Raw genomic sequence first — 26,069 nt, forward strand, 5'->3', positions numbered from 1 at the left:
ACATGTTGTGCCCGACTTATGTCAGCAGAGACACTCCAAAAACTGTTAAACGGGTATCCCAGGCACAACAGCTTTTAGAGCGTTCATCTCTGATACAAGGTGGGCACAACATATTACGCACTGAAAGGACGTATTCCTGGAAAAATGGTCATTTTCACCTCTCACAATCCACTACAGTTATAGTTATATATATAAAGTTATAGCAACACTTGGGGGTTAAAAATGCTGTCTGTACCCCTGGATAAATCCTTCAGGGGTGTAGTTTCCAAAATAATTTATTTATCAGGGGATTCCAAATTACTGGCGTTTCAGCTCTACAAAAGTGTCATGGCATCCAAAAACCAAACCGTCTGTGCTCCAAAAACCAAATGACCCTTCTTCCCTTCTGTGTCCGGCTGTGCCCTAGTATCAGTTTATACCCACATATGACATTATGTCCGTTATCCGGGGGTACTCCAGTGTCATACATGTGTCATACATGTGTCATAAACTGCAGTTTGGACGTACAGCAGGGTGCAGAAGGGAAGGAGCGCTATGCGGCTTTTGGAGTACAGATTCAGATGTTTGGTATCTGGACGCCATGTCATGTTTGTAGAGCCTGTAAGGTACCAGAAAAGTGGATTCCATGGGGTACCAGGAGTGACCCCATTTTGAAAACTGCACCCCTCAAAGAATTTATCAGGGGGTGTAGTGAGTATTAGTATCCCGGACGTGACTGCACAGCGGATGGCGAAGAGGGAATGTATAAGCTGTGCGGAGGACATTGCAAACACAAAATTCCCTACTATGTCCCCGTAGCTCCTATGATTGGGGGAGTCACTCTGGGGGTCACTTTAGGGGTCACTTCTGGTGTCTGTTCCCTCATAAGCTGTAAATCTGGGGTGTCCCCTGATATCCGCTCACACAGCTTATATATTCCCTACATGACGCACCCAGTTGTGTTCTAATAATTTGGCGATTTTTGAGGGTTTTTGTCTTCACATTGTGAGATGCTATATTTTCTTTGTTTCTGGTGACGCGGCCATATAAGGGCTTATTCTTTGCGGGATGAGATGCATTTCGTAATGACACCATTTTTGGGTGTCTACATCTTATTGAATACATTTTATTAACCCTTTTTTGCTGGATTTAAAAAAAAAAAAAAATCAATCCTGGCATTGAGTTTTACTTTTTTAATTTTGCGCCATGCAGCGTACAGTATAAGTAACATGTTCCCTTTATTCTGCGGGTCGGTACGGTTACGGCGATACCTCATTTATAGTATTTTTTTATGTGTTACTAGTTCTGCAGAGGAAAAACACATTTGGGGACATAAATCAATGTTTTTTGCATCGCATCTTCTAAGAGGCGTAACATTTTTATTTTTCGGTTGACAGAGTTGGTTGAGGGCTTATTTTTTGCGGGACAACCTGCGCTTTTTATTGGTACTGTTGTCGGATGCATATGACTTTTTGATCACTTTTTATAGCATATTTTGTATGGTGAGATGGCGAAAAATCATTACTTCCGGCGAGTTTTTTCCGTTTTTTTTTTTTCCGGCGTTCGCCGTGTACATTAAATATTATTTCAGTTTTATTGTACAGATTGTTACGGACGCGACAATACCAAATATGCATTGCTTTTATTACTTTTTAGTTTTTTTTATATAATTCATTTTCTATTGAGAAAAAGGGATTTTTGGGCTTTATAACTTTATTAATTTTTTTCATACACTTCATTTTATTTTTTTTACATTTTTTTTTTACTTTTTCATGTGTCCATTTAGGACACTTCAATCAGCAATACTTTGCTGATATAGAATGCCATGTGAGACACAGCATGCAGGTGTCCCACATGGCATTCCGTAGCAGGATGTCAGGCTGTGTAGACGCACAGCCTGACATCAGAAGGTCCTGGCAGGATCACCAGGTATGTGGGGGCTCCGGGCAGTCTGGGGTCACTGGCCAGACCCCAGACTACCTTTTACTGCTATCGGCACCCTCCGATCTCGCCGCGGGGGGTGCCGATCAACTTCAATTGTCGGCGGATGCCTTTCGATCGCGCCGTGATGTTTCACGGCGCGATCAAAAGGGTTAAAACGTCCAGTCGGACTCAGTTCCGACTGGACGTTATTGAGGAAGGGGTTAGGTGTTAGTAACACCTAACCCCCGTCCTCCCCGCACCCCTCCCCCCGCGAAATAGGTACCTAAAGACAGGACGTATTTTTACAATAGTCCGGTTTTTAGGTACCTGGACCGCAGGCCGTAAATTTACGTACGGCGGTCCTTAACCGGTTAAGAATCTTGATCCAAACCAAGTATTGGTATTAATGTCCAATCCTGGCATTGTGACTAATTGTAGTCTACTCTGTGACTAGTTGGTCACTAGTATGTCACTTTGGAGGGCTATGGAGATTGTCAAAGGGTACTAGCTTCAAAATAAAATAAACATTTAGGTTGTGTTATTTTATACAGGGCTGTGGAATTCAGTCTTGTGGGGGAAGGGGGTGTTTTTTGTTCTAAATAAATGCACTTATGCAATTTAGCATTTTAAGATAAATGGTATGATTCTAAATGTGCAACAAATACACTATTCGCAGTACTGTTTATAGACTTCATCTAAACTGATGTAGACCTTCTTCTCAAAGGTTTTCTTCCATTTCTTGGCCAATTGTTGAAAGTTCCCATAAAGTGCCATCTCTTCCTTCATGGCACTGACTTTGTCTGGACTCACCTATACAGTAATCTTCACTTGTAAGAAGCAATAGATTAGCAAAGAAGCTTTCTCTGCTCACCTTACCTCAACTAAAATTACTTTCAATCTGAAAGTACCTGATAAATCAATCAGGAGGCGGACTTGGATTACACAAGCCTATAGAAGTCTATGGAGATGGCTGGGTAGAAGTGAATAGGACATCCAGAAAAGAAGATATAAAGTCTAATTTTGTAGCAAGCCTTTCCATCGCAATCAAAGTACATTATTCATATCAGTAAAGATCAGTATGTTTTTGTATATGTCCCCAGGGTCCTGGAACTATTAGGGCTAGTTCACACAGGGCACGGTTTAGGCGTATTTTGGTCCTGATTTTGACGCGGGAAGCTGCATCAGTATAGGGCCAAAATGCGCTTGTCGCGGCTTCCCGCTCCAAAGTAGGCACAAATAAATGAGCCTAGTGCGCCGGGTGCTGCTGCGAGGTGGACGCCGGGGCTGAATCTGCTGTGGAATCTGCCTGAAGAAAGGGCAGCTCACTACTTTTTTCTGTGAGCAGGAACATGCCGCTCACAGAAAAAAGTAAGCTAGTGGTCTACATAGACTCTATTGTGAAGGGGCGGATTCCGACGTGGATTCCGTTCCACAATCTGCCCCCTCTTGCCCTGTGTGAACGAGCCCTTATGAGTGAGCAGATTCTTCTCTACTTACTATGTGCAGTGTATGGCTGCTAGTCTACATCTACCAGTGCAGGGAGGAATACAAACTGGAGATGCAGTATACAGAGCTTGAAAATCTTAAATATGTAATATAATAACCAGAAAGTGTTGCTCCTCGTGAACACACACTGTACTATTAACTTAGGCAAAGTTTATTGAAAGATTATATGTGCCTTAAGATTCCCCTAAACTTTAACATGTTGGGGCAATCTCTTAACTAAAACCAAAGAGCAAAGCCTTATAGATGAATATATTTTTTGTGGCTCTCCCAAACTGCTTTCCTTGAAACCTAAGAACATAGGTGCACCTTATAGAAACTTCTTAATAACTATTATCACCCAAATTCTTTCCTTTCATTCGTTTGCTCCTTAGCCATAAAGCCCAGTTTCAACTCTCCATGGCCTTATTGCTTTAACCCCTTCCCGCACTTTTTGACTTCCTGACCAAGCTCGATGTTTCAAAACTGACGTGTCACTTTATATGGCAAAAACTTTGGAATGCTTTATCTTACCAAAGTGATTTTGAGATTGTTTTCTTGTAACACATTGTACTTCTTGTTAGTAGTAAATTTTGGTTGATATGTTTTGTGTTTAATTATGAAAAAATAGGAAATTTGGTGGAAATTTTGAAAAATATGCATTTTATAAAGTTTGAAATGATGTGCATTGCATACAGATATTCAGACCGCCAAAATTATATCATAAATCTCATGTCCCAGATCTCTTCTTTATGTCGGCATCAAACTTTAGGCGCCCTTTTAATTTTTACGGACATTATAAGGTTTACAAGTGATACAACAATATTCAAAATTTTCAAGAAATTTCTAAAACCCATTTTTTAAGGGACTAATCCAGTTATAAAGGGGTTTTGAAAGACCCCTGTATTAAAGCCCCCCATAAATCACCCCATTTTCAAAACTGCACCCCTTAAATAAGCCAAAACAACCTAGTATATCTAGTATTTTAACCCTATAAGTGCTTAACAGGAATTAATACAAAATGGAGGTGAAATTTTCAAATTTGATTTTATTTTACTGATATTTTTGTTTAGCCCTAGACACACATTCACAAGGGGTTAAAGGAGAAAACGCATCCCACAATTTGTTATGCAAGTTCTCCGGAGTACCATAGTACCCCACTTGTGGGTGTAAACTAAAATATGGATGCACCGCGAGACGCAGAAGGGAAGGCGCGCCAAGGAGCTTTTAGAGGGCAGATCTGGCTGTGATCAGTTTCAGGAACCATGTCGCATTTACAAAGCCCTTGAGGTGTCAAAACAGTGGAAACCTCTAGAAAGTGACCCTGTTTTGAAAATTGCACCCCTCAAAGAATTCATCAAGTGATGTAGTAGCATTAGTAACCCCGAAGTGAATATGTAAGCTGTGCGGAGTAAATTGGGTACACCAAATCCCATTCTATTTTCCCACTAGCTCCTATGACATGGACGGGGAAGAGGGGCATTCTGGGGGGTCAGCGCTGGTGTATTCTCTCTGATAAGCTCTAAATATGGGGTGTCCCCTGAAAACGCTCGCACCGCTTACACATTTCCTTCTAGTCGCAGCCACTTATGTCCTAATGATTTGGCGGTTTTGTCTTCACATTGTACAAGCTAGATTTTTATGTTCTGGCAATGTGGCTATATGAGGGCTTGGTGTTTGCGGTATTAGATGTGCTTCTCAATGCCACCATTTTGGGGTGCCTGTAACTTGTAAAAGAAAACATCAATGCTGGCATTGCTTTTTAGCATTTTTTTTTTTTTTTCCCGTGCAGCATAAGTAACATGTTTCCTTTATTCTGCGGGTCGGTACGGTTATGGCGATTCCTCATTTATATTATTATTTAATGCGTTGCTATTTGTGCAGAATACAATTCAATTGAGGGGAAAAAATCAATTATTTTTGCATTGCCATCTAAAAGGCATGACATTTTTATTTTTCGGTTGGCAGAGCTGGTTGAGGGCTTATTTTTTTTTGTGGGATAACCTCTGCTTTTTATTGGTACCATTTTGGTTTTCATCTGACCATTTGATTACGTTTTATTGAACATTTTGTAAGGGAAAGGTGGTGAATAATCATTATTTTGAGCGGTTTTCTACATGTTGTGGTTTTTTTTTTTTTTTTTTTTTTTTTTTTTTTTTTATGATCACTGTTCGGGTTAAATGTTTTAATTTCATTGTTCAGATTATTACGGACGTGGTGATACCAAATATGTAATGTTGTTTTGTTTTTTTTTTGGTTTTTTTCTTTCTATTTTTCTTTATTTTACATATAAACATTTTATATGGGATTTTTGGGGCTGACAGCTTCCATTCTGGCAGGATCAACCAGATATGTGGAGGCGGAAGTGATGGGGCAGACCCGGGGTCACTGATCAGACTCCGGGCTGGCCACTACCAACACCGGCACCCCCGAAACAGTCGCGGGGGTGCCGATCGGCACTATTATATACTGAAACCCCTGAGATGCTGGCGGTCATGTTTGACCACTGGCATCTCAGGGGTTAACACCTGCGATCGGACCCAGTTCCGACCGTGGGTGTTACAGGGCATTGTCAGCCGTAACATACAGCTGACACTCGCAGGGCATGATGCGCACACAAGTCCTTCCTGGCAGCGCCGTACTATTACGGCGGATGTCGGGAAGGGGTTAAAATTTGACATTTGGTTCTCCTTCTATTGTTTACTTGGTCATGCAGGCTAATGGATGGTTTTTATTGTGTTTTTTTTTTTTGCTTTTCCCTTTTAACTTATTCTCTAACCAATACATTTATCCTTTTTAAAATCCCTGATCTACGGATCTAAAATCATCTGGTACAAAAAAAATATATTTATAGCTACCATGTGAAACCTAATACTGAAGGAGCAGTCAGGTATTCCCTCCTCGCATTTCCCTGGCTGTTTATCCAAGCATCTTAAGAAAAACAAGGCTATTTGTAATCTACTATTTTAGAGGTAAAATATAGGACATGGCACAACTGACAGTTTTACTATGTGGGGAAATAATATTTAAATGAAATGCATACAAAGTTTTTATGATTAACTCTTATGGGGTTTTTTCCAATAAAATTACAGAACTGAAACAAATTGTTCATTTGGGGCAGCATAAGATTACTCAGTAAATGTAGGTTCACTCCTTGGTATGTCAGCAAGACTCCTCTCTCATTGATGTCATGGCCTAATAGTGACTGTCAAGCGCACGTGATCTGTTTGAGTGGGAATCTGATTAAAAAAAGCTCTAAACCCTGCCGTTTTGGCTTTCTCCATCCATTTCAGTAAATATGATTTTTAGTTTTATGACCTTGAGTTTTTCTCTTGCTGTAGTATAATCTATTAGTTGGGAATTTTTAATCTCTTAAGGACACAAGGTAGCTTGTACAGTAACACTTTCCCTGTCACCCACTTATTTATATGTCCTCCTGGGGTGACTCTCTTGTAGCCGAGGACGTATTTAATAAGTCTTTCCTACTAATGCTCATATCCAGGGATCGGTTAGGGCTATGAATAATGTAATACTTCTCTAAACCTAATCACAGGGGTATTCTTCTGTAATACCCCTCTGAACATAACCAGGAAGTTTATTAGCTCTGTGACCCAGATGTTTACCATCATCCAGGTCACAGCACCAAGAGTTGCACCAAACACTTATACAACGCATACACAAAGCCATCAATAAAGCTTACATTTGACCCTGTCCATACATGATCTTTATAGAGTAACACGCCTTTCTAGGAATATCTGTTACATGCTAAAATAATAGCAATAACAATTATCTCTAGACATGAATATATGAATCAATTGTAAAAATTGTAGTAAGTTCAAATTTAATTTGCATGTACAAAATTGGTTTGTGTAAGTCTCCCTCTCATTAAAATAATTTTATTTTTTGTTCTCGTTCACACGTAGGAATAGCCTTAAGAAAGGCTATTCTTCTACCTTTAGATGTCTTCGCCGCCGCCGTTTCGTAGGTATAAATCCCGGTTTTCGTTGGTATGCAAATGAGTTCTCTTGGAGCACTGGGAGCTGGCCCCAGCGCTCAAACAGCACTGGGGGCATCCCCAATGCTGCGAAAGAACTCTCCAGTGCCGCTTCCATCTTCTTCAGGAATGTCCTCTTCACTCGTCTTCTTCCGGCACAGGAGGTCAAACTTCTAGGGCTTAGGCAGAGACCACTGCGCACGCAGTAAGTAAGCAGCCATTTTCTTGTGGCCTGTTTGTTAACTATATACTCAGCACAACGTAGTACAGCAGGAACAGATTAGTCTGTTTTGCTGGATTGTGCATTGATGTAATTTGCACCAAATTTATCAAATGTTTAATTCTTCTGTCTTGCAAAGTTATCCAATCTTCGCCCTTACTGCAGTGAGGGCAATAAAAAAAAAAAAAAGTGTAGCACCAACATTGACATGTAAGAGAAATGAAAAATAAATATATGGCCCCTGGAAGATTATAAATTATTCTCAAAGTGGGCCTAAAGGTTTCTATCCACTTGGGGATAAGCATTAGTTTACAGATCATCTTACTGGGGCTATAGGTTTTAAACAGTTGGACAAATTTTAACAACATGCCAAACTGATCAGGAGCACAGAGAATGAAATGATGTATGGTATTTTGTATCTGGTTACAGATATTATTAAAAAGTCTACCATAGCAATACATTAATGGCTTATCCTGCTGATTTTACCACTTATTGACATGGAAGTGCTGTGTATATAAAGTGGCCAAGCCTGTGTTTGCCCTATGTCTTCTTGACTTCTTGACTGTTCACCTAGTTCTCAAGGGTACACCTGAAAAGACTGAATAGCTCTCGATTTCCCCAGCATTTAAGCCCATTGAGGTTTTTGTCTGTTTATAATACTCATGCAAAAAAAAAACCCTTACATCCATATACATCCACTGGATCTTTACAGGGTATAAAAGCTTTTTCTGCCACTCTATAGAAGACTGAGAACTTTTGGGTAGTGTATCTCTTAGTGACTGGTTAACTGCTAGACACTGGTATTTTTCAGCAGGTCAATTTTTCACCCACACAAGGGTTTCTCAGGAATATCTCTGCCAGACTGCGAGACTTCCTTAACCTGCCTCGTTACCAGATTGATCACCAACTGAGCAGATATGAGACCGGCTGTGGATGCCAGCTTTGGCTGAAACATCTTGGACAAATATGTCTTGGGTACCATTTGCATCCTGTGTGCCTCCATGCCCAACTATAACTAATCTTGTGTCCGTTCTAGGAGTGGTCAAAGAGTGTACTAGATCCTCCTTTCAATTGTACAGTTTTCACCAATAAACATATTTGCTTACATATGTCCTCATTAAATTCTTAGTTTCATTTCGGTCAAACAACTTTGTGCATGAATAATGAAAATAATATCTAACGTGTGAGCAAGACAGGGATGGTGTCTTGCTATGTCCTTTAGAAAGCATGGCTGGCTCTGAACAGGGTAACTTACACCTATTTAGGGCTGGCCAGTGCTCACATAGCCATAGCACAGTCCATATTTTCAGATGATCAACAATGTTAGGTCATGAAATAACTAAGATTTGCTCAGCTCTTTATATCCTGCAGGCTGTTTTGGTTTAATCAGATACTCCACCTTAAAATCAGATTTGTATAATAAATTGGAAATGAGTTGGTAGTTTATTTGCGAAGTTTTGTTTGTCTTAAAATAAACGGTTGTGAAAACGTCCAATCTTTAAGGGTTGGAAAATCATGGCCAGTTTTTCATATTTGTCCTTCTTTGTACTGTTGTTGTGGTTTCTAGCAGTTGTCACAGATGGCAATTTGAAGTATTTTGCATAAGCCGTATTCCCTAATGGATACGTGATTATCTTATATTCTGCAGTATAGAATTTCTCATTAAATGATATTTGATCACTTTATTATTTGTACAAAGTATGTGTTTATAATAAGTCTGCCACCACAATTTTATCTCTTGTATGCTGTTGTGATGCACAAATATATTGACTGTGCCAAGGTGCAATCTTGCTGTAAATGAACTGTTAGATGGCAGCGTTTGCCAGAGAATCTGTGTTCGCACCAGCATGTCAGTTTGTATATTGGGGACAGCATTGGGTGGTGACTACGGGCAGACACTGCCACATCCCACAAAGTTATGTTCACTATGTCACGGACAGCCCTACAATGGCATGTAAGTGGTCTAGAAGTGATTGTGGTGCTAGTAGACTTCCTTTTAATGTTGCAGTATGTAGGTTTACATGAGAAATGATCCAAAATGTTTCACTTGTTGTTTGTTAGCACTATAAGATATCAGTGAGATATATTATAATTATATATATCATTGACTTTGTATAGATCATCGTTGCTGGTTCAACATTTTTGTAAAGTTTCATAGCCTGTACTGTCCTTCTCTTCCACGGTTGTCCTATTTTAGTAGTAAGGTGATGGTTGTACCATTATGTTGCATGTTTGTGGTTTGGGCACTTAAATTAAAATAAATAAATAAATAAAATGTAAATATGCCCAGTCAATTAATGAAAACTTTTGGTTTTGTTTTGCAGGACACTTACCATTTGAGGGCACTTTATGGTTAAAAAGCTCTTTGTTTGCAAGGTGGAAAGAGAGGTGGTCTTTTTCATGTAGACTGCAACTACTACGTCAAACTTGGTGTGACTAGTTTTCACCCTAGTTTGGCAGCATTGCTGCCCTGCCTTACACAGATGAATGAAGACTCCATTTGGAAAGGCAGCCGCTCAGCGATCAAGAGCTGATGCAGGTAAACTGGTGTCTAGAACGCTGTAAGAAAATGATTATATGGAATTTGGGCTCAGTATGTCACTCTATAATGAGCTTGTCTCCTTCCAATACCTTGTATTACGTGGTAGTACTATGAGGTAACTGACACAAGATGGTTAAACTACTGAATGTACATTACTGGTACTATTTTCAGCACTGTGGAAGACTTGCGGCAGCCTGCTTTATATTGCATAAAGAAAGGAGTCACAATCTAAGCTACAGGAAAATGTCTTAAATGATAAAATTCAGAGTTGATGATAAATCAAAATAAGTGTGGCATTTATTAATATGATGCTAATAAACGCCTTGTGTTTTTGGTTGCTATTTGTGATATCTTCCTGTAGTTAAGTGATTAACATTAAAAAAAAAAAAAATAAAAAAAAAGTATAGTTGTTAGATCTCCCGCAAATGGTGTCACTCTGCATTACTCCTAAGTACTGTCCCTGTTGTGGAGTTTCTATATACCGTAAGTTCACTTGCTGCTGTAGAGGAAGGGAAACGTGTGATGACCATGTGAACTTTATTAACAGCCAGGTACTAAGCAGACTGCAATGAGCAAATATTTCAAATTAATATTTAGCTGATTACTATTGCACAGACTTGCAGGTTTATGTTCATATATTATGTATGCACAAGGATAAATAGAATTCTGTAGACTAAAGATGATCATAGTAATCTGTAAGCAAACAAAAACATTGCAACCTCTAAACTGGATCTTGATATAAGTTTTAAGATCTTTTTGTGAAGGGGTGACTGGGTACTTCTTAAAATTGTACTTATTTTTTATGGATTTGAAAATCTTTAAAAAAAAATTATTTTTTTTTTCTTAACAGCACATGCAGGAGTTTCTGCAAATATGATGAAGAAAAGGACCTCTCATAAGTAAGTGTTTAAGAATTCTGCATTTGATTTAGTGTTTGTTTTCTTGCAAAGATTTGGGATTAGTGCTTCACTAGTGCAACCAGCTGGTAACAGAAAATTACTTGAAAAGTTATTCTAAAAGTATGCTTCAGGGTGGTGACATTAGAGGTTGCCTAGACTGAGGCCTTTCCTAAAACTTGATTACTTAGATTGTGTATTAAGACTGCAACACATTATTGATGCAGTGGTATAGCTGGTAGAATATTGCATGATATGTTACTCCGATAGCATAAAGAGGGTCTACATCACCAAAATTTTTTCTAAACCTATTATAGTGCTATAAAGGCTGTTTGGTGCATAAAAGGTATATTAACTGTCACAGTGTTCAGTTTTGCCAGTGAGAAATTCAACAATTCTAACAGATTATTATTGGGTAATAACTCGAGGCAGAATCCGGTGCTCTGGCAAGAGTGGCCACAACTCCAATTACATAAAATGGCTTATGCTAGGTTCACACTAGTGTTTGAGTTTCAGTTCTTTGGGTCCACTTGGAAACTGGAAACCCTGCCCTTTTAAAAAGTGGTTACCCGCAGGATCCTTAAACTATAATGGCTTCCGCCCGAATTAAGCAGAGAGAAGTCCTGCTTGAAGGAATGGGGTACTGAGTCCCCGAATGCTAGCGTGAACAGACATTTATTTGCATGCAGATTAGAAGTCAATTTTTCTTGGCAAAAAAGGTATGTTCATTATGCCCAAATAGCACCCACAGCAGCTTAGAAGTGATTTTGTTGGTGGTGGACTCCCTTTAGTCGCTGATGATGGTGGTGGTGTCCTGGGAGGTGTGATTAACGGGTCCCCTGCTGTGTACTCCTCTGAGAGCCACCCAAACAACTGCCAGATCTCTCACCTGCTTCTCTGTATCCTGTCCCTGGTTCAGGAGGCCACTGGGGGAGTATACTTTTAGCCCAGTGATTCCTAACCTGTGCTGTGGAGAGATTCTGAAAGGGAAACAACCACACGTCCCTTTTAAACTTCATTAGCATCTTCAGATTCATTTCAAAGATTGTATCACTCCCAGTGATGTTTGGTGCATGATGTTTCAGAGAAGAGCAGAAGAACGTCACAACTTCAGGGAAGTTGGGATACTGAGGAACGTTACTGCTTGCCTGGTGACTGCTGGGGAACATATTACTATGTGGGGACTGGGGTGGTAAAAGATGAATTTTGGCATGTGCTGATTTTTGGTGTCTTTTTACTGCGACCACCCCGGGAGAACCGTGCAGGAGGCTGGACTGTCATGGTGACCTTATAGGCACCAGAACTCCCAGGAGAGGTGCACAGGGTAATAGGCAGAGTCAGTGAGATGTGACGCCAGTTGGAGTAATGAGACACCCGCTGGTCCCTGGGCTGAGATGGTGATGTGGGTGTCAGTGCTCTACTCCAACAAAGAGCATTTGCCCAGGGCTTAGCTGCAAGGAAGGCAATGTCCAGACTAGGATCAGTAGAAATGCTCACTGCTTTATTGTAACAGGCACCTGCTGGTCACTTGTCCTGTAGCAGTGAGCTGTGGCACAGTGGCTTGTAGCTGGATGACACCTTCCCATGTATTAGCAGAGAGTCTAAGGTGTCTGCAGATCCAGCTTCTGGTCTCCTGAAGGGGCTCAGTTACCTTGTAGAGGTAGGTGCAGGCTGCCAGGGTTATAGCTCTGCTTAGCCTGATATAATCCTGTCCTCTTACTGATAGTGATGCAGGGCGCTGTCACAGCTTCTCTGTCCTGTTGCTGCTGTGGCAATCCTCACAACACATAGTGTCTTAAACACAAGATGGCCACTGCCACACTTCTCCTTCCTTCTCCTTCCCTGGCTGATTACACAATACTACTTCCTCTCTCTGCTATGACTATTTCCTGTTCCAGCTACAGATCCACCCACTATAGTGTGTGTTGCTATGGCGACCACAGCTCACTAGGACAATTGAAACCAGAGAACAATAGCTTAACAATATTACACAAATGAATACTGAATAAACATGACAACACATACAATCTATCATAACATGTAAGGCACTTCTATGGCCAAATAACCATTAGTAACTCCTGTGAGGGGGTTACACATGTGCAGATTTTTGGTGTCTTTTTCTAAATTTACAAGTGAATCAAATTTATGTTCAGCTGTAAATTCCAAAACTGCGCTAAAAAAGCCACATCAAAATTGTCCTTATGTAAAATTGATAGAGGTGCCCCAAGGAAGCTTAGCCCTAGCCTGGAATGAATGTTCATGACTTAATACACTTTTTTTTTTTTTTTTTCAGAAAACATCGCAGCAATATGGGACCAAGTAAACCAATCTCTCAACCAAGAAGAAATATTGTAGGCTGTAGAATACAGCATGGCTGGAAGGAGGGAAGTGGTCCAATAACTCAATGGAAAGGAACTGTTTTGGATCAAGTACCAGTCAACCCTTCACTTTATCTTATAAAATATGATGGATTTGATTGTGTGTATGGACTTGAGCTTCACAAGGATGAAAGGGTATCTGCTCTTGAAGTTCTTCCAGACAGAGTGGGTAAGTGCAGCACAGTCATTGATTTACTGTATTGCTTTTACTGTGCAAGGGTCTTTGTAGACAAACACTGTTTCTGTGCTCTACCATAGAAAACCTAAAGATTAGCCCTGTATTATTAGGCTCCACGTTGCGAGCCGCAGCAAAAAAACGCCGTAGGAATACATGCAGTGGTTTTTTTCACAGAAAGTTTTCCTCTGTGATCTTTCGGTTTCAATCCACAGAGTTTTTGGTCAAGAAACTGACTCAAATGCCTGACAAAAAACTCCATGTGAGCTCAGCCACATACCTATATGGAAGCTTTTCCGTAGGTATAATTAACATGCTGCGCTTTACTAACACTTAACGGTTTTTAAAATCACACTTCTCCATTGTGTGGATGGGAATAGCCAGAATCCCATCTACCTTGCAAGTACTGCAAAACTGCAGCATTTACACTACGTGGGGCCCCAGCCTTAACCACACTTTTTCTGATGAGCTTTGCAGCAATCTGTAGGCATGTCCAAGGTTTAGGAACTGAAGTATCTGGGATAATAATCTTGGAGTGGTTTATAAACTAGTAATTTTTGGGGAATTACTCAATTAGCTTCCACTTTAAATGCCACTCTGATGCAGTCTATATGTAAGTATTGACAAATGTACAATAAAAAGATATACAATTTTCCAATATACTTTCTGTATCAATTCCTCACGGTTTTCTAGATCTCCACTTGCTGTCATTCATTCCGTTACTTCTAGTGGATAAAACTCTGACCATGGTCATGTGATTTACAGTCCATGGTCATGTGATTTACAGTCCATGGTCATGTGATGAGCATACAGGAGCACAGCTGATTACCAGGCAGATGTCTGATTATTGTGCTGTGACTATAACGAGCGGCACCTGTGTGCTCATCACATGACCATGGTCAGAGTTTTATCCACTAGAAGTAACAGAATGAATGACCGCAAGCAGAGATCTAGAAAACCCTGAGGAATTGATACAGAAAGTATATTGGAAAATTGTATATCTTTTTATTGTACATTTGTTGGTCAATATTGGTCTGAAAGTGGCCAACCCCTTTAAATATCAATCACTACAAATATTTATGTGATGCAATGTAAAACAAATCTCTCTCAACAGTATCACTGAGGGGCCTTATTCTGATGCACTGTTGTAGGGTTTTTTTTTTTGGGTTTTTTTTTTGTTATATACAGCATGTATATCGGAGCCTGACACTGTAGTTCTGTGCAGTGTGAAGCAGGTGCTTTGCTGTGTATTCACAGCTGGGCACCTTCTCGTAAGGCCCAGGATTCAACAGCCTCTGTTCCTGGCATTTAATTTTTAGATGCCATAGTCAATAACAAATGCACCATTTAAGTTCCGGCGACCAAAAAAATGTTTGAAAATAGCCTTTGAAAGAGGTGATGCAAAAAATTTGGGATATGTTTGATAAAATATATGTATGAAAAAAAGGGTTTTATTGTGCCATAGTAGTAAGAATGAATATATAGATTTGGTATCATGGAAATTGTATCTACTCTGGGTATAAGTTTATTATGTTAAGGCAGACGAAGAATGGCACAAAACTAACAGCATTATTTTTATTTCATTTTTTTTATAGTATACGGAAGGTTAATCACTAAAATGTGTATCTGAAAACAATGCCATTAACCCCTTCCTGAAATACACCATACTATTAAGGTGGATGTCCGGTCTTTAAATAGAGCACCTGCTAAGAAGCTGATCGGACACCATAAGGGGGCATTCACATGGAATAACGCGGCGCTGATTCTGGCACGATAACTTGCTGCAGAATCAGCGCGTATTTTAAAAAAAAAAAAAAAAAAAAAAATGGTGAGGAATTTAATGTGGAATTTCAGCGCTGAAAAAAAGCCTCCCATTGACTTCAATGGGTTTCGTTTTCTGCTAGAACTTACACCAGCTGTAAATAGGATTGTCTGAATATACCCAGGTGCACTGCAATCAGATCACATAACCCTCCTGCCTACTAAGGGTTAATTTTAATCCAACTAGCAAGTGTTTGGTGGCAGTAGTTTCCCTTGGTCTTACCACTAAGCAACTTCACAAGAAAAGTTGCTCGAAGACCACAGGTTACTGCAGAAAGCACTGGGGTCAGTGTTCTATGCCCACACCAACCTAATCAGGCCCTGCCCCTCATACATGACCGGAACTGTAGAGTTGAAATAACAAGGTTTCAGGGGGTCTGTACACTTAACTGGATCTGGAAAGGTTAAATAAAGCTCCTCTATTAAACTAGGAGTCTTAGGGTAAGTTCACACGGAGATTTTTGGTCAGGATTTTGAGGCCGTATCTGCCTCAAAATTCTGACCAAAAAGATGGCTCCCATTGAAATCAATGGTAGCCGTTCAGGTCTTTTTTCAGGGAGCAGTTTCTTCCAGCTCCTGGGAAAAAAAAAAGAGGTGAGATGCTCATTCTTCGGGCCGTTTCGCCTCGCAATTTTGGCCTGAAGACGCTCCTGACTAGGCCCATTCATTGTGCCTAATCCGTAGCGGAGTGCACGGCTGGATGCCCGTGCAGTGCCCCAGTTTTCAGTCGCAGCTACCCGGCTTTTGGTCCAGAACCTGAGGCGGCCTCCTCATGCTGACTCCCTAGAGGGAATACCAACACAGATGTGAACAAGGCCTTAGTCCAAGACTGGCATCATTGCTTTACAGCCTCCTACACTTCGCAACTGCTGAATCTCTTGCCTTCTGACTGTCCCCTGGAACATTACTGATCCACACATAATTGTGCCGACCCACAGAATATATGTAGCTTGTAACCTTGGCCACCCAGTAGACTTTGTAAAAAATAAAATTCATAAGGATGTGGCACCAGAAGTTTTTGCCTAAACTTGTGGTGAAATGCTAGCACAAGCATCAACAAATCTTTTAAGATAAACGTTCTCCATCTTCAGCATGTCCCCACATAAATTCAGAGGGGTTAAATCAAGATATTGTGGCCACTCCGTGAGGCAACAGTGTCAGATGGATGAGTCCAGTGAGGGTTTGTTTCCAACCAGTATTGCTGATTTTGTTTGACGAAAATACTTGTTTCATCACTGATGGGGGGGGGGGGGGAAAGGCTTTATCTGAAGTCGTTTTGTCACCCATTCAGTTTAATGGTCTGGTCTGTTAAAGAATCTGAATATTGTAGGAGGGCATTCACACTACCTGGTCACCTATCATAATTGACACTAACTGATGTTAACGTGTCCGTTTTTTAACTGGAAAATTGGACACATTTAACCCCTTTCTGGGCGGGTGTCGACTGTTTTATACAGTAGACACCCAGCGCTAATGCCCCCAGTTGGTGCCTGCACTGATCAGGGGCATTAACCCCTCTGGCACCTCGGTCAAAGCTGACCGAGGCGCCATTTTCCCTGTGATAGCTGGCACCCGGAGTAAGCTTCGGGGCCGGCGTCACGTTGCTATGACACCCAGGACACCCGGCCTGTCATTCTATTTCTTCTATTGCAGACTACGCTAGGTAACCTGCAATAGAAGCGCTGGTATATTGTAATGCATTGCATTAGTGATCAGAACCCCTGGGATTCAAGATCCCTAGGGGGTCTAACAAATGCAAAAAAAAAAAGTTTAAAAAAAAAAAAAAGTTCAAATCGCCCCCCTTTCCCTAGAACATATATAAAATTACTTAAATACTGTGAAATACCTACACATTAGGTATCCCTTTGTCCGAAAACGCCCACTCTGCAAATCTATAAAAATATTTTTCCTGTATGGTAAACGCTATACATAACAATTCCCCAAAATGGTAGAACTGAAAATTACTCCCGGCCCGGCAAAAAGATGCCCTATGCATCCCTGTACACGGAAGTATAAAAAAGTTAAAGGTGTCAGAATATGGCGACTTTTAGAAAAAAAAAAAAAAATTAACACATGTTGGATTTTTGTCAAGGGGTTAAACCATTGTTTGCTGATGGCTGGTCAGGTAATGGAGGGGTGTACATCTCACCCAGACTACTCAGGTGGGTGAGATGAGAAAACTCCAGGAATGTTTGTTCTCAGCAGACAACTTTCGTCGTCTGAGCATTTTGGTAAATGCTCAGTATTGGGCTGTTACAGCAGCGACTCGGCTGCAGAGATTCTCCTTCTAAAGGAGGCTTAAGAAGTCAACTCCAGCAGCAACACTTTGGCAGAGATTGGCTGGAGAGGCAACAGAGAGGTCATATTTTTGGAGCTGTGTCCTGAATAATTCTACTGGCTTTTGATTTCTGTTATTCTAGGTGAGGTAATCTATTCTATGTTTAGTTAGAGCCTAGCCGGGCAGGGATTTATTTTTGTATTGTTTCCTTTTGTTGCTGCACTACCTTTCTGAGTGAAAATAAACTCTACCTTTGTTTTGGACTAAAGAATCTGGACTTGTGTGTCTATGCCACCCCACCTAGCAACCCCAGAGCCTGACACCATATAAATTTGGAATCATACCGAAACATAGAATACAGGTGGCTTGTCATTTTGGCTGCACAGTAAACGCTGTAAAACCGAAGCCTGTAAGAAAGTCGCACAAATGCATTTTTTTTTTTCTTCAAATGTAGAAAAAAATTGATTTCCCCCCCCCCCCCAGCTTCCCAGTACATTATACAGAATAATTGATAGCATCATGAAGAACAATTTGCCCCGCAAACATTAAAGAGGACCTTTCACCATTTTTCCCAAAGGCAGTTCTATATACTGCCGGAAAGCTGACAGTGCTCTGAGTTCAGCGCACTGTCGGCTTTCCCGATCTGTGCCCGGTGTGAAGAGCTTATGGTCCGGTACCGTAGCTCTTCTATGGTCAGAAGGGCGTTTCTGACTGTTAGCCAGGAACGTCCTTCTGCCTCGCGGCGCCTATCGCGCTGTGCTGTGGGGAGGAACGCCCCCTCCATCTGCTCACAGTGCTCATCCATAGATGAGTATTATCAGGAGAGGGAGGGGGCGTTCCTCCCCACTCCACAGCACAGCGCGATAGGTCAGCTTTCCGGCAGTATATAGAACTGCCTTTGGGAAAAATGGTGAAAGGTCCTCTTTAAGACCTCTTATGTCTGCTAAAATAAAAATTTTGTGTAAACGGACAGCAGATCAAATTCCATTGAAATCAGTGGGATTTTTGACGGATCTTGGTGTCATTAATATTTTGTAACCGAGGCTTGCAACAAACTCCACTAACTTGGTGACACCTTTAGGGGGTGTTCACACAACATAGACAAAACTTTCTGAATTGATGCATAAATAGCTCTTACTGAAAGAGGTCAGAACAGCGGTTGCTTGCTACATCCTTAGCAGCTTTTGGTTGTCCAGTTTAGTTTGTTGCTGATACAACCTGTTTCTCTGATTCGGTATTGCACTGTGGGTAATGAGGCTTATCTAGAATTGGTTGACGTCTACTGAAGTTAAGTTTGTGGCTTCTTCACCAGTTTGGAATGATGCCATCTTTCACATCATCTGAGAATTAATAGGGCGACATGAAGATGGCTATCAGGTTGATAAGGTGGCTATCATGTTGAGAACATGGCCAGACCAGTTTCTCCTTCCCACAGAGCTTCTGTCTAGAGCTGTATCAGCCTGTTAAATCGCTTACCTTTTTATGGGTATTTTGTTGACGCTCATGGTTTTTGTTTTAATTTGTAGAATTTTTGTGTGATATCTTCTTGAAACTTTTCTTTCTTTTCTTAAAGCATCATCCCGAATCAGTGATGCCCATTTAGCGGACACAATGATTGGTAAAGCTGTAGAGCATATGTTTGAAACAGAAGATGGCTCCAAAGATGAATGGAGAGGGATGGTTTTGGCACGAGCGCCCATTATGAACACATGGTTTTATATCACTTATGAAAAGGACCCTGTCTTATACATGTATCAACTTTTAGATGACTACAAAGAAGGAGATCTTCGCATTATGCCAGATTCAAGTAAGTCATTGTAATATGTTACCCTTGTACTTCTAAACCTACTGTGTTCTATATCTTAATGAAATATTCTATGACCAAATACTCCATTAGATAGTGTGCACATTTCAGCAAATTTTGAATATCTTTGACAAGTTAATTTCTGTAATTCAATTCAAAAAGGGAAACTCTTAACATTTTATAGATTCATTGCACACATAGTTTATTTCATTGCATGTTGATTATGGCTTACAGCTAATGAGAACCCAGAAGTTACTATCTCAGAGAATTAGATTGTCAGGCTAGGTTTACATCTGATGCAGACAGCTGAAAATCCTGCATGGAGGGCTTTATTCTCTTGACACTTTGTTTCAAAATGTCAGTCACTCAACATATACCCCATTTATAGTCAATGGGGTCTGCTGGGCTCAGTGTGTAACAACTGAGAGCAAGAGCTAGTTTAAACTTGGCATAAGATAAAATATTCAATACAGAAATGTTGGCCTACTGAAAAATGTGCACTCAATACTTCACTTGGGCTCCTTTTTATCTAAATGACTGCCTCAGCACGGCGTGACATGGAGGTGATCAGGCTGTGTCACTGCTGAGGTGCTAATACAGATGAGCTGAATGCCGATTATCAAAGCAACCTAGGCTTCCATTGTTTGGTCTGAGGATCTTCCTCTTGGCAATACCCCATATATATTGGCTTGGGTCAGGTGAGTTTGCTGGCCAATTAAGCACAATGATGCCAAGGTTAGTAAACCAAGCATTGGTCCCTTTGGGTAGCGTGAGCAAGGGCCATGTTCGGCTGGAAAATAAAATCAGCATCTCCATAATGCTTGTCAGAAGAGGGAAGCATGCAGTGGTAGATGGCTGCGCTGGCTTTGGGCTTGACAGAACTCTGTGTACCAACACCAGCAGATGGTCTGGCTCCCTTAACTATCACTGACTTTGTAAATTTCATGATGGACCTCAAGCAACACGGATTGTGTGCCTCTCCACTCTTAATTGAATTCAGCACCAGTCCTGTGGGGAGTGTTGGTTCGCACCCCCCCCCCCCCCCCCCTCTTAGCCCAGGTGCGCTGTGTCTGGTATTCTCATGAGTGACTTGATACAAGAACATGATGTTTGTAGCACTTGCCCTGGTTACTTCTGTGTATGGTGGTTCACTCATATCCACTCATTGTGAATCTCCTTCAAATTCCTAAATTGCCTTCTCAATATTTCATAATATTCTAATTTTGAGTAACTTTTGGGTATTTATTAACTGTATAAGGCGTCAACCGCCAAAGAAATAAACACTTAGATCACTCTGTGTAAAGAATCAGTAAAACCTGAGGTTTGCTTTTTGAACTGAAATAGTTTTGTAATTTTATTGAGGTGCACCTGTATATCCTCGGCATTACGTCTGCATTGCTTCTGGATAGTGAAGTTTTACACCCTCTGGTGTGTGTGTGTCTCCTATGTGGTAAGGGACAAATGACCCGTTCCACTTAAATAACATGTCAGGCGGTTTCCCCATCCTAAACTGATTCCAGCATGTGTAGTCTAGTTGTAAGCTTTTAAAGCTTTATGCAAAATTACCTTAACCCATTAACTGTCAATTTTTTTTTTTTTTTTTTTTTCAATAATATGGGAACTGCACTGTGAAAGTGACCTCGTGTGCGCAAAGCAATGCATGCACACACACGATCTGTTTTTAGGTTTCCTGTCACGGCTGACATCCTGCTGGTGCACAGGATTCTCTTGTTTCTATTCCTCAATGACAGATGGCATTCGTAGTCCGGTTAAAGTATCCAGTTCCCAATTGGGGATCATGGCAGTTAATGGGTTTTAGGCTGTGCTCACACTAGTGTTGGGTGACCATTCGTGGACTTTGACCCCCTACCAATTTAAAATATGCAAGAGCAGTCCTGCAAGTAGGAATTTTCTCGCCTCCGATTTCTGTATGGGAAACCGTTTCATCCTGATAGGTAGGGTAACATGCTGACACCTAACTGACGAATTGCTGGACTCACAATGACTGCATGACGCCACTTGTAAGTTGATAGTTAAGGTAAATTTCCCTATTTCATAACTTTTTCAGCAACAGAAAGCTTAATGAGGGGGACCGTAGAAAAGGTCATTATTTGGGACCAGTTTAGGGTGGCTCACATGAGGGTTCCTCTTCAACATATTTTTGCTAATTAATTTTGTGTGTGTGGGGGCGGGAGGGGGTTGTGAAATAAAAATCCACCATCTCTGGCTGATTTATGATATAATTTTTTTTTTTTTTTTTTTTTTTTAAGATGGTAATTTTATTCCTAGTATAATACATGAGTGGTGCAAATTTTATCTCTGCTTCAACTAATTCATTGATGGTAACCATCTCTGGATGACAATCACTTCTATTTTATTGTTACAATTTACAAATCTATATATTAATCATATTATTATACTTATTAGGGAATTCTTCATCCATGCAAAAGAATGACAAAGGTAATGCATTTTACATTTGCTCATGTAATCTTTTTTTTTTTATATACAATATCAATGAAGGGAGTCTCTGGAACAAAATTCTGTCCAAACCAATATTAGTGCCTTGTAGTGGCCTTTAATGGGAGCCGAAACATACCAGGCAGAGGTGTTCATCTTTTTATGAATATGGAAATCTGCCTGTAAGCGCACTGGGACCAAGGCCTCATTTCATTTTGTTCTCTCTGCTTTGCTTTGTCGGTGGTTCCAAAAGATAGGTTTCTGCTCCTATTCAAGCCTCTATAGACTCTCTTTTAAGGCTCTATAAGATTTATCTTTCTTGTATATATGTTACTCTTAAGAAATGCACCAAGAGTCAGCTGTGTCCCATCTGCTGAAAAACTGGGTGACAAACTGAGTTTCTAAACCAAATTCCTTTCACTGTGATAAAGTACTAATTTCATAAAACTACTACTCATGTATTATAAGAAATTGTGCGCTTCAGGATTATGCAACTTTTCTAGGCAGGTTGCCTTCTTTCCTGTAGTTCTAGCACTCATTGGCTTGGGGGTAGATTATCATATTTTTTAATTATATTATTTATTATATTTTTATTATTTATTTATTTTAAACAATAATTTTTGGCTTAGTTTAAATGTTCCTTTAGAACGTGGGTTTCTTTTTTTTTTTTTTTTTTTTTTTTTTTTTTTTTGCCTTTTCCTCTGAAATGGGAGAAGTTCTGCCATGACAGTAAAGTGTTTCTTTCCCCAACTTATAAGGCTCGGTTAACATCTGTGACCGGTCTCCATATGGGCATTTCGTTCACTTCTCCACGGAAACCAAGCTGACACCATTTGTCTATGAACCCTATAGACCCTTGAAAAGAAACCTGTGCGCATATGTGAACAAAGTCAAATATTTTTTTTTTTTTTTTCTTTTTCCAATAGCAAAATTTCAGTCTAGTAGATATTCTGTTGATGGGGGAGGGGGGGGGGGGGTTAGAAAAGCTAGTGCGTTTTAGTAATCCTTTGTACAAAGTAAAATTTTTATTATGCTAATAATTTTTTGTTTAATGTTACCAATAGATGATTCTCCTCCAGCTGAAAGAGAACCAGGCGAGGTTGTCGACAGCCTGGTGGGGAAACAAGTGGAATATGCCAAAGAAGATGGCTCAAAAAGGACTGGCATGGTTATTCACCAAGTGGAAGCCAAACCCTCTGTTTACTTCATAAAGTTTGATGACGATTTCCATATTTATGTCTACGATTTGGTGAAGACATCCTAAGTGGAATTGTGGACACACTTGCCAAACTTGTGGATCTAAATATATGTAAAATTTGTAGAAAGACTTTTTTTTGCTTTCTGATTTCAGAAATGCTCCGATATTCCTGCGAACCCACAATCCCTGGTATTGCATACAAAAGAAAGGGAAAAGTCATTTTGTTTGAACAACCTGCTTATCTGTCTTTTTCTTACAAAGGAACAAACCACTTTCAAAGACTGACTTGTTTGGATTCCGGGACACTACGTTTTTGAACATGAAGCAGGAGTCGTCTTTAGCGCAAGGACAAGGCCAGCCATGCAGGTTCTGAAATCTGGAAAGAAATGTATTTCTTAAGCACTCATTCCTTACTCTACAGAGAACTGTTTGATATGTCTAACTTCCGTAAAGTAGATGTCCATTATTTTAGCTTCCAGCGTCTTTGTTGAAGGCAGTAGGGGTAATTGATACTTGTGCTGTGATTCCAAGCAAAACATTGCACTGTGAAGTATTGACTTACGGTTCACACCAACATTTTGCCAACACTTGGCACAATTCAGTTACGAATCTGAGGAATGTTCATTGGCTGTAACTTGGCCTGAAGCTCGACATAACATATGGCAACACTAGTGCAGCTGTGTAAGAGATGTATCGATACAAAGAATAGACCTAACATTTCCTACCTTTTGGCTTTACCGTGGACATGAGTCTTAGGTTGTGGGCAATTCTGCACCAGGTTTAACTGTGTTGAAAGTAAATTTCCAGTGTTAAGTCTGTCTTGTGAGTGAGAAGTGTTCCCACTTCCCACTTTTTTTTTTTTTTTTTTTCTCCTTTTAATTTTTTCCTGTATAACCTTTATTTGCCTATACTTTATTTTTTGTCACTTGCTGCTGGCTAACTTGTAATCCAAGTGCTATCAAAACATGTGGCCTGTTTTTGAATTGCAGTATCTTAAAGAAAAAAAATAGTGTCTAAGCTTTTGTTATCCTGGGTGATAAATCTAAATCATGTCACTACTCGAGTTATAACTCATGAATTCTAATTCTCCTAAAACAAGCTCTTGACCTACCGCTTCAGACAAGCATTTACGACAAGTTCTGTTACATCCATATTTTTTCATATCCTTTACGTCGTATGGAACAGTGACTCCAGATTCGTTCTTGCACACTAATTGTTACAATGATGCCTGCTCAAGCAGCGGGACTGTTTATATCATGAATATTATAATTCCCCCCCCCCCCAAATTATGTTTTGCACAGACTTCAGCATGTTGATTTGTAGAGTCAACATAAGCTGCAAAAGTTAAAGCTGATCCTACACTCCCCAAAATTCTATGAGTATCAAACATCTGAAGTGTAATGCACTATGCAGAGGTTTTTCTCATTGTCAGCAGCTTATAACGTTGACCAGGCTTATAATCGTGTTGTGCCAATCTAGAATTTTTTTTTTTACCTCTTAAACTTCAAGCTACTGCATTCAGACTTTCTGTATAAACCTGTTGCTGGTACACTCTATTATCAACGGTAAGGTATATCATGTATTTCACCCACTCTTGCTGTAATGGTGTGTATTATGCACAGTGGATACAGAAAAGCCGCATGTGTCCTCCAATATAACTTTCTCTATACGACTTTGGAAGGAAACAGATACTTATAGGGTTTTCATTTTATCCCATTTGCTGCTAAGTTTTAGCACTTGCCTCCTATTAATGCACGAGAGTGCTAAACTGTTACTCACCTAAAACCTTGTGGCGTTCTTTTTACTGCAATTCTTCTGCCATGTTTCATATTTAGCCTTATGGCAAATGCCTTGTAAAATATTTTTTTTCCTACTGCTCAGAATTAATGTTGGTGTAGCTGTCCATTTGCTATTTCAGTACTTTCTTGAATGTTGTGGGTTTCTTTATTTTTCTTTTTTTTTTTTTTCTTTCCTTTTTTGTGGGGGGCAAGCAAAGGCAGAAGAGTGTTCAGTGAATAGCTTATCCATTTGTCATTTTGTCTTATAAAAGGTCTTGAAATCATGTACATAGATTTGCAACAGTGTTTCTATTCTGCAGATCTCTAAAGTGACTATTGACTCTGAAGAGTCCTGCATGTAAATCTCAAAGTAGAGCCTGGCTCCGTGAGCCCACCGCTATAGTTTGTAACACATTGTAAATGTGCGTGTGTGTGCGCAGTTGGAAACGCACAGTATGTATTGTCAATTTTTTTTTTTTTTTTTGAATGCTAAATAATGTTTGTCCATTTGGTTACATGTGTAATTTTTTTTTTTTTTTTTTCCCTGCTTCTCTTTTTATATTGGATTTCACCTGTTAACTCCGATACATGTACATTAAAAGAACTTTCACCATTCATCTCTCTTCAGGTTTTTGTTAGGGCTCACGTTTTAGGTCTGCATGCAGTGCTTGCATTTAATGTTACCTTACATCTCGATACCTGGATACAAATGGTTTGAAGTTATCGTCCAAAAATTTCACAGGACTGAACTACAAGCTGTGCTTTGTTTGTAATCCTATTTTTTGCCTTTTTTCTGATGTATAACTGTATTTTGTGTGCGTGGTGTCAGGCTGCCATGTAATATTACATAAAATATATATAAAGAATATAATTGACCAGACCATTCTTTATTTGCATGCTAGTTAGTATGTTTACTGTTGCAAAAATAAAGGTGCATGAATGAGGTGGCTTTTTATTTATTTCTAATATTTTTAACAATCGCCACTTTTTTTTTTTTTCCAGCTCATTTGCTTGCCTTGCTTTGAGTGAATGTAGATTTTAAAGAGCAATGATGAGGCAAACTTGTCAGTAAATGGCCCACTAGGCTTCTTCCACCATTTATTGGTACTATAGGATGGGGATCTATACATGCGCTCGCACTGTA

The 26,069-nt window shown here is 40.0% G+C and overlaps 1 protein-coding gene across 4 annotated transcripts in view; it reads left to right on the plus strand.

Moving 5' to 3' along the window:
- Positions 1 to 23,830, plus strand: part of SPIN1 (spindlin 1) — a 42,964-nt gene extending 19,134 nt beyond the window's left edge. For 3 of the 4 annotated variants that reach the window (XM_075277329.1, XM_075277344.1, XM_075277336.1), the window contains exons 2-7: positions 9,923 to 10,137; positions 10,991 to 11,039; positions 13,330 to 13,583; positions 19,262 to 19,495; positions 21,920 to 21,952; positions 23,014 to 23,830. In XM_075277329.1, the coding sequence (XP_075133430.1) occupies positions 10,086 to 10,137; positions 10,991 to 11,039; positions 13,330 to 13,583; positions 19,262 to 19,495; positions 21,920 to 21,952; positions 23,014 to 23,213 (822 nt within the window). In that variant the 5' untranslated portion in view covers positions 9,923 to 10,085 and the 3' untranslated portion in view covers positions 23,214 to 23,830. The remainder of the gene's footprint in view (positions 1 to 9,922; positions 10,138 to 10,990; positions 11,040 to 13,329; positions 13,584 to 19,261; positions 19,496 to 21,919; positions 21,953 to 23,013) is intronic. The other variant, XM_075277354.1, reaches the window with a different exon arrangement.
- Positions 23,831 to 26,069: the final 2,239 nt, after the last annotated feature.

This window comes from Leptodactylus fuscus, chromosome 1 (assembly GCF_031893055.1).
Source record: "Leptodactylus fuscus isolate aLepFus1 chromosome 1, aLepFus1.hap2, whole genome shotgun sequence".
NCBI lineage: Eukaryota > Metazoa > Chordata > Amphibia > Anura > Leptodactylidae > Leptodactylus > Leptodactylus fuscus.